Below are 10,315 nucleotides of genomic sequence, written 5' to 3' on the forward strand. Positions count from 1 at the left end.
CAGGTGTAAAACACCTGGAAAATATAATTATTCGGCATTAATAAACAATTGCCAAATATTACAACAAGCAGAAGGAGTTCAGCTATTCAGCGACGAAAACAGTCAAATCCCGCTACCTATAAGTTGGCAGAGAACTTCAGGCGCACTCAGTTAATGCCCCTTCACCCCCACTCCCTGAAACTGCCATTATTATTTCAAATTAAAAAAAAAGTAAATGCAGGTTGGAAATTATAGAAATATACAAAACGAGATCATAGCTGGTAACAAACATAGAAACAAAAGTGCAATCAGAATATGTATATTTATTGAAGTACAAATGTAATAATGCTTACATTTTAAAGGGACAGAATAATGTTATATAATTCTATACACAGTGCAAAATTCTATAACATTATTGTAGCGGTAACTTAAAAAATTAAAAGTATTTGCTGATTTTGTAGCGTTGGACTGCGCTCCAGGATCTACTGAGCGGGTCTTGGATATCCAAAGTGCTTTGCGGGCTTGCTGGCTAGTCCCTGCACGCCCGGTCGCGATATTGGACTAAATTTCGCTCGCTCCCGCTACTAGACAAGAGCCGGAGTGAGCTACATTTAGTTTAATAGCACGACCGGGCATGCTGTGACTAGCCAGCTTTGGATATCCAAGACCCGCTCAGTAGATCCTAGAGCAGAGTCTAACGTTCAACTACAAAATCAGCAAGTGAAAAATTGTTAAAATGAAATTAGAGGCGCCCTCATAAACTAGCTATTATTAAATTGTCAGTATTGATGTGCTATGTACTACAACCTAGTGATGATCGTAGAACTTATCACTGTATTGTGATGATATATATATATCTCAGTGCAAAGAGTAATGTAGCAAACAAAATAACAACCTACATAAATATATATAAATTGTTAGACATGAAAGATAATATTGTAATGAAATATACTACAATGAAATAACTATCTCTTTATCGGTAAAACAAAAGATAGTCCACACTCTAAGAGTTATTTTGAAAATCTCCAGGCAGCTGACTCATTCCAGATAGATGTTGGCAATCACAGGTTCTGTTCAAAAAGAGAAAAGAGAAGAGGCGCCAAATGGTGTGTATCGTTTAAAATTCAGCAGGCCAAGCCCCCAAATAAAATCTACTTACAAACTTTCCAGCACTTGAGAAGTGCCACAAATGCCTTCTGAACTGTTAGCAGCCGTCCAGCTAGCTGAATTGTACCAGTACTGCTTCAATATTGTGCTGTGTGAAACAAAAAACACAAAAGTGCCACAATAGTGTGTATCAGTGTGATCACTGCCAAAAGCGCAAATATTGAAATGTACTCACAGGATATAGGGCACTTGAGAAGTGCCACAAAGACCTCCTGGACACTTGTCAGCTGTCCAGCTCACTGCTTTCACTGGTATCCTCTGGGCTCAATTGTTCAGGTCACAAAGGCTCCAATGTAGCACCTTGGGATATACCTGCAGCTCAGTGTGCTAATTAGTGCATATATGGCTAGAGATATTAAATGCCAAAAAATGCCGTGCTACTTGTATATTAAAAAGATGTTTAATAAAAACAATGTTACACAACGCGTTTCCCGGTTTCTAAGACCGCTTCCTCAGGTGTAAATTCAAATACAAAGTAGCAAAGTTTTATAGCCCTTGTCGGCGTCTATCCCGACACAGGGCGCATGCGTGAGCAACTTAAAGTTCATTAGCCAATCCGTGCTTTTGCGAAATCATCTGTGGTGTGATAGGTTACTATCAAGGGGCTTGGTTCGTGATGTCATATGTGCATAGTGATTGATATCAGCTCCCGATGTGTACCAATGGAGGCCGACCTTGTAAATAAACACATCGTAAGTGTCTATGATTACGTTATAGTGTCTACATATTGCCTAAATTTATTTATAAATCGCCCCAATTTTTCGATATTTTTCGAAAATGCTCAGATTGGATTAAAGAAAGTTGATCATGCATTTACAAATCATAAATACAATAACGAATAAATGCATTTCTCTATAATGCATATATCCAGACATCTAAATACATTGCTCAATAAATGCCATTATATTTTAACATACTTTTTCATTTAATTAACATAGAACACAGATGCTTCATGTTCTAATTCTGCAGTAATATCCAAATCTCTATCGTTCGTCTAATCCTTACTTAATTAAAATCTTCAAATAAAACATCTAAAAATAATGTAATCAAAAATAAAATTTGATATCCTAAATTAAATAACCTAAAATAAAAAAACAGTTGTAATCTATAAATCATATTGCCCGAGCTCATGAAAAATAACATGATGCTAGACGATATAATAATATAATGATATATATACATGAATATATTCAATATATATCGAATCCGGTTTAACTGTAAATGTTTTTGTCAATGAAGATTACCTCATCAACAAATGGAATTTGATTCTGAATTTTTAAAATTTTATATGTCCTAAAAATCATTTGAATATGCTAGACAATATAATAAGTATATATAAACATGTTCAAAATATATTGAATCTAATATGACTGAGGATGTTTTTGTCAATAGAGACAGCCTCATCAACAAATCTAATGCAATTCTAAACCTCAATTAAAAGCGGCCATGTCTATATTCTCATTTAAGCCATATGGTTGGAGTGTCTTGAGTTTCCAGATCCAAAATGTCTCTCTCTGTCTAAGGTGGATCAGCCTATTTCTACCCCATTTGGGAGCAATGTATTCTAAGGGAAAAATGTTAAATATGTCTGTTTGTCCATCATGACAGTTTATACTATGTCTTGGGACACTGTGATTTACAACCCCATTTTTTATGTTTCTATTGTGTTCCCCCCACCTTTTTCTTTAAGGGTCTTGAGGACCTACCAATATATTGAATTCCACATTGGCACTCAAGGAGATATACCACATAACTAGAATTGCAAGTGAATCTGGAGGTTATCTCAAATTCTTCCTTTGTGGAAAAAGATTGAAATTTTAACCTACTCCCTGATGTGTAGTTGCAAAGGCCACAATTAGGACGATTACATTTGAAAAAACCCCTTTTACCAATTGGCCAGTTGTCCTTAATACTTTTTGTATTTCCCCCTTTACTATATTTGTTCATTACCACCTTACTCGGAGCTAATTTATTTTTTAGAGTTGGAGCTCTCTTAAAAGTGCATATGGGGACCTCCTCCCAAATATTTTTAAGGATACAATCATTGCGTAAAATGTACCAATGTTTGCGTAGAATGTGTTTAATTTTATTATGGTTACTGTTAAATTTAGTAATAAATCTTACATTATTAAGTTTAGACTTTGCATTGCCAGATTCTTTTTCTCCACTATTATTATTTTTTTCAGTGCCTTCATGTTTCTTTTTAAAAACGAAAAACTCATCTCTATCTTTGATCCTGGCTTTTCTATAGCCTTCTTCTACCAGGTCTCTGGGGTAACCTTTTTCTAGAAATCTTGACCTTAGGATATATGCCTGATCATCAAAAGTGTTTAAAGATGTACAATTTCTACGTATCCTCGAAAATTGGTTGTATGGTATATTGTTTACCCAAGCCTTATAATGATTGCTTTTATAATTTAAATAACTGTTTGTGTCAACTGATTTAAAAAATGTTTTGGTGGTCACTCGTCCACTATCATCCCAGCTTAAGACTAAATCCAGAAATTCTATGGTGTTTCTATTTATATTAGATGTTAATTTTAGGCCCATATTATTGTTGTTTAAAGATGAAATGAATTCCTGTGCAGATTCTTCTGTACCATTCCATATTAGTAACAGGTCATCAATAAAACGGCCATAGAACACCAGGCCCGCCCCCAAAGGAGACTTATATATATATTGCTCCTCAAATATCCCCATAAACAAATTTGCAAAACTGGGGGCAAACCTGGTGCCCATGGCCGTTCCCTTGATTTGTAGAAAAAACCTTTCCTGATATACAAAATAGTTGTGTTTTAAAACAAAAGATATAGCCTCCAATAAAAATTGCCTTTGATTAGAAGGTAGAAATTGATCCCTTTTTAAAAAATCATCTATTGCTTCCAAGCCCAGATCGTGACTTATATTTGAATATAGGGAGGATACATCACATGTACACCAGATTAGATCACGCCCTGCTCTTTCAATTTTAGAGATCTTGGATATAAGATCTGGGGTATCTTTAATATAGGATTCTAGGCCCATAACTGGTTTTTTAAGATAGGTGTCTACATATTCCGATAAATTGCAAGTTAGATTTCCAATACCAGAAATAATAGGTCTCCCTGGTGGACACTTTGGGTCTTTGTGTATTTTCGGGAGGTGGTAATAATAGGCCAAATTTGGGGATGTAGGTACCAAATAATCTCTCTCTTTTTTATTTATAATCCCTTCTGAAAAGCCTTTATCTATTAGTTTGGTGAGTTTCGCCATATATGTCAGCGTGGGGTTAAAAGTCAGTTCCCTGTAATAACATGGATCTAACAGAATTTTATTAGCTTCTTCTGCAATATAATCTGGCATACAAAATCAGCAAATACTTTTAATTTTTGAAGTTACCGCTAAAATGTTATATAATACTGCACTGTGTGCAGAATTTATATAACATTATTCTGAACATTTACTGTCCCTTTAATTTACTTCAGACAGATGTTGTGTTTTGAAAATGTAATTGTAACAAAACTGTCATGTAGTACCATATTGTACTGTGCTTGTCTTTCCTTCACATCCAGTAATGTAGTGAACTCCCCTTAGCAGAGATATAGCAACATGTCTTTTTCTAGAGTCCCATGAAGGATCTTTTTAGATAATCTTGCATGAGTAGTAAACTTTTGAGCCCCTAGTACAGTGATGGCAAACCTTGGCACTCCAGATGTTTCAGAACTACATTTCCCATGATGCTTTGGCACTCTGAAGTCCAGTCGAGCATCATGGAAAATTTAGTTCTTAAACATCTGGAGTGCCAAGGTTTGCCATTGCTGCCCTAGTACTTTACCAAGAATAAAACTCAATTCCCCAGTGATCAAAATGAGAACAATGAAAGTCCATGCAAGTGTAACGTGAAAGATAATAAAAGTTCACTTATCTCTACTGTACTTGCTATTTCTCTTCTGAGCAGGGGGTGCAAAGACTCTATCCTTCCAACTGGGGGTTGTCTCCCCTAACTTCACAGGAGTAGCTATTCCACTCTGTCAGCAGATTATGAAGTAAACCAGATAGAGAAGCCTTCACTGCACACACAATCGGCAGAGCTTTTATGGCCCTTGTAAGATGCACCAAACTGTGCCATAATCTTCAAGAGAAAACTCTGCCTTTGATTTCCACCTCCAGTAGATGCCCCCTTTAGCTCGTCACTCACACTGGTATAGTAAGGAATCACATGGAACTCCTTAACCCCTTATATTGAGTGGACTTAATACTTGATAAAAAGAGGCCTACCAAAACTAGGTTGCTCAGGCAAAAAATGAATTGAAATATAAAAATACACAGAATGCCGGTGTTCTGACATCTCAGTTAATTAATGAGATTGGCTAATCACGTCACTTGCGGTTATGTGGAATCGGCTGTCTGACTACAAATTCACTCACTGTGCATGCGCTCCACTGCGTCACTGTATTCCAATCGCTGCACGTCAATGCATTGTTATCAGACATATACGCTGCATTGTAATTCCCAATTTATTTATATAACCATATCATTCACTTAAAGGGGCATTGTAATGCAAAAATTGCATGTATTAATTTATTAGAACATATAATTAGTATATTACTGTGCGAATTAGAGCTTGTTATTATATCACTATAATCTCCTGTTTAATTATCAATACATGTTAAATCCAGATGTATTTATTTTATGAGATTAACCGATGCATTTTATACCATATCATACCAAGTATATCTGTAATGCGTGTAGACTTTAAAAGTGCTGTTTTTCATTTCAGTTTTTGAGGGTACATACTTTCTTGACGCCAGGAATTTAGTGCAAAGGCAGAACACTATGACTACATGTCCATACTAAGAGGCACGGAACTAGACAAGGTTAAAGAGGCTGCCTTTCAAGTTCCTGAAAATATAGTGCAGGGGATCTTGCCTAGTACAGCCAAAGCTGAATGCTAAACATTCACAAGTGTTTTTTTAATACAAAAGACTAAATCTCTCAATGTTTCATCTTTCTTTCCATAGGCTGTGAAGAAAGCTTATTCCAAGGGTTTCACCCTACATATTAGTGCACTATTTGTTACCCCCAGGACAGCAGGAGCCCGAGTGGATCTTACTGAAGAACAACTCTTGCTGTGGCCTCTAGATGCAGAGAAGGAGGTTATGCCCAAGGAAAACCTCCCTAGGGGCAGCCGTGCCCATCTGACACTAGGCACAGCAGGTGATGTGCAAAATGTCCAGACTGGCATTGACCTGCTGGAATTTGTCAAAATGCAACATTCAGGGAGTGAAGGGGAGAGCATTGAAGAGCTGGGATTGGGCAAAGTATCATACTATGATAATGGAATGTGGATGCTTACTCTGTCCAGAAAGATTGAGGTGAAGGTAATTTTCTCAGGCTACTATGGCAAACCTGGAGCTGCTAACACTCAGAGGGGCAGCAAAAAGGGCATTCTGTCCCAATGCCACATTATGTAACCAAAAAGTTGGGGAGCAATTGGTTAAATCCTTGTGTTTTGCAAGCTTGTAGTTTAGGTGAGGTGGGGAGGGTCTGGGGCTTTAAAATAGAGGCATCATATGTTTTAATAATCCCTGACCCAAGACTATTGGAACAGAAGGAGCCAAATTTCATAAGTTTTTTTTTTTTTTTTTTTTTTTTTTTTTTTTTTTTATGTATTTACTATTTCATTTCTATTATTATTGTACAAATAGAATGAAAACCCAAATGTGGAAATCAAACTGCAAAAGGATTAATTAGGACAAACTCCTTGTAAAACACTGATATACATTGTAAGAAGTTAGCTATCACTGCAACACACTTTATGAGCATGTTAGAATGTTCTTAAAATAAATTACGTAACTTTTATTTAATGCTGAATATTATAGGTCACTGGATACATAGTCATGCAGATATATTAAAACAACAATGCATTTAATGTGTAATTCTGAACATCATCTGCAACATGATTTACATTTGCAGAGAGAAAGAATTATGACATCATTCTTTGATAGCCGTTGGGTCTTGTGATATAAGATTGAAGATATAATATCTAGGAAATGCATCACGCCACTTGACGCCACATTTCCATAGAGTCAGCAACAAATGAACTTTAACACACATACTTATAGTTTTTCCTTTTTGTTTGTCATTTCATTGTAAACACACAACTTGTCTAAGACCCATGCCTTAATAATTAAAGGGACAAAAAATGATATATTTTGGTATTGCATAAGATAAAAAAGAACACACCTAAGACAAAAAAAAAATTGTCCTTGTAAAGAAATATTTTTTGTTTTTTTTAATGTAAATAGCAGTAATGCTTTGTTTAACCCTTTCACTACACTGTTCTAATCCTTGTGTATTAATACAAATTGCCGCCTTGTAAAGGGACAAACAGCCTAAAACTGATTTTGTTTAGTGCCAAATTCAAAGTGATAATAGCTATTTGGTCTCTTAAAACTAAGCTAAGTCATGTCTTCATACTCAGCATACTTTTTCGATGTTCATGTTTAAATGACAGTAAACTCAAAATATAATTCCCCATAAAGGGCCAGATTACAAGTGGAGCAATATTTAAAGCTCTTGCACTAACTACACTAGAAGTAAGCTTTTTGCGTGTCAGGTAGCGCTCTTGCACTATCCCAATGTGTGCAAAAAGCCGAAGTTAGAATATTAACACCCTTCTTGTGTACAAACTAGATTGCATATCCTCAAGTGCACTAAGCCGACATTAATATTTCACATTCCAATATCCTTTTCGCATAGGAGAATATGTTCTATTTATTTATAAATACACATTTCAATATGTATCGAGAGAGACTAAATATTCTGCTATGTGCAGAAAATTGTATTGTGAAATATTTATATATATTTATATACTGTATATGTATATATATATATATGTGTGTGTATATATATATATATATATATATATATATATATATATATATATATAGTTTATATGTCTGTAAATTCATAAATAAATAAAAAAAAATATATATATATATATATATATATATATATATATACACACACACACACACACACACACACACACACACACACACATGTATGTATCTCAGTGTTAAAGCCCTTTTCCTGCCTTTTTTTTTTCTGAGACCTCATATTTTTGAGCTCTTAAATTTTGTTTTTAATAACTTTTTTTTTAGATAGTGTTATGAGTGTAACTATATTTTTTGATGTGTTTAATTACACTTTTTATTTTGCAAAACAGTTAACCAGACGTGTGTTAACTTAAATTGCGCTATAGCGATCACGTTTACTTTCAACTTGTAATACGAGCTCTACATCTGACGCGCACAAACAGCCGCAATAAACCAGTGTTACTGTTAATTATTCATATTTACAAAACATTGAACTATACTTTCATTATTTCTTTTGCTTTTTTCTGTAATTTATAAACTGTAGTACTTTTATTCCTCCTAAGAGAGGCTTGAGCACTTGCCATGAAATGCAAAACCCTGACATTCATATATACTGCTCAGTGATTGGTTGATATATGCAGGAACTTGTTTATATTTTTCCCTAATTGACCACAGCAAAGGAAGCAAGGCTAGCAACATGCAGTAGACTTGGCCAAAAGGATTTGTACCCTTCCACTTATTTTTCCAGGAAAATCCACAATTTTCTGTGGATTAAGTAAAGATTGACAAAGGCATTTGGTATCCACCATTCTTTTTCTCTTGTTAAGTGTATCCAGTCCACGGATCATCCATTACTTATGGGATATTAACTCCTCCCCAACAGGAAGTGCAAGAGGATTCACCCAGCAGAGCTGCTATATAGCTCCTCCCCTAACTGCCATTACCAGTCATTCTCTTGCACCCAACGAATAGATAGGATGTGTGAGAGGACTGTGGTGATTATACTTAGTTTCATACCTTCAATCAAAAGTTTGTTATTTTATAATAGCACCGGAGTGTGTTATTCCTTCTCTTGTAGAATTTGAAGAAGAATCTACCTGAGTTTTTCTATGATTTTAGCCGGAGTAGTTAAGATCATATTGCTGTTTCTCGGCCATCTGAGGAGAGGTAAACTTCAGATCAGGGGACAGCGGGCAGATTAATCTGCAAAGAGGTATGTAGCAGTTTATTATTTTCTGACAATGGAATTGATGAGAAAATTCTGCCATACCGATATAATGTAAACTCAGCCTTAAATGCAGTAGCAGCAACTGGTATCAGGCTGTCATGTATGTATATTTTACACTTCAGTATTCTGGGGAATGGCACTTCACTGGAATTATACTGTATGCATAAAACTTTAGCCTAATTTGCAGGGACTAGCAACAGGCTTTTTAATAACACTCAATTTATTAATGTTAAACGTTTTTTGCTGGCATGTAAAATCGTTTAATTTTCTGAGGTACTGGGTGAAAAAATGTTTTGGGCACTATTTTTTTCCACTTGGCAGTCGTTTTATTTAATTTATGACAGTTTACTGATCTCTCTCACTGTTATGTGTGAGGGGGAGGGACCTTTTTTGGTGCTTTTGCTACGCATCAAAAAATTCAGTCAGAAGTTTATTGTCTTCCCTGCATGATCCGGTTCATCTCTACAGAACTCAGGTGTCTTCAAAACTTGTTTTGAGGGAGGTAATCACTCACAGCAGAGCTGTGAGATTGTAGTTGACTGTGATAAAAAAACGTTTATTTCTGTATTTTTTTTTTTTTTTTTTCTGCTATCAGGGTTAGTTATCCTTTGCTAATGGGAGCAATCCTTTGCTAAAATTGTGTTTTTTACAAAGATTTGATGCTATAACTTTTCAGTTTATTAATTTTCAACTGTCATAACTTTTTCTGTGCTTCTTATAGGCACAGTACGTTTTCATATTATAGTAAATTACTTGAAAAGTATTTCCAAGTTGCTAGTTTATTTGCTAGTGTGTTAAACATGTCTGATTCAGAGGAAGATATCTGTGCTATATGTGCTAAAGCCAAAGTGGAGCCCAATAGAAATTTATGTACTAACTGTATTGATGCTACTTTAAATAAAAGTCAATCTGTACAAATTGAACATATTTCACCAAACAACGAGGGGAGAGTTATGCCGACTAACTCGCCTCACGTGTCAGTACCTGCATCTCCCGCTCGGGAGGTGCGTGATATTGTAGCGCCGAGTACATCTGGGCGGCCATTACAAATCACATTACAGGATATGGCTACTGTTATGAC

At 35.4% G+C, this 10,315-nt stretch overlaps 1 protein-coding gene across 1 annotated transcript in view; it reads left to right on the forward strand.

Moving 5' to 3' along the window:
* CNP (2',3'-cyclic nucleotide 3' phosphodiesterase) overlaps positions 1–7,768 on the forward strand; it is a 50,380-nt gene extending 42,612 nt beyond the window's left edge. Inside the window, exon 4 of the mRNA XM_053698925.1 lies at positions 6,147–7,768. Within this exon, the coding sequence (XP_053554900.1) occupies positions 6,147–6,599 (453 nt within the window). The 3' untranslated portion in view covers positions 6,600–7,768. The remainder of the gene's footprint in view (positions 1–6,146) is intronic.
* Positions 7,769–10,315: the final 2,547 nt, after the last annotated feature.

Source organism: Bombina bombina, chromosome 1, assembly GCF_027579735.1.
Source record: "Bombina bombina isolate aBomBom1 chromosome 1, aBomBom1.pri, whole genome shotgun sequence".
NCBI lineage: Eukaryota > Metazoa > Chordata > Amphibia > Anura > Bombinatoridae > Bombina > Bombina bombina.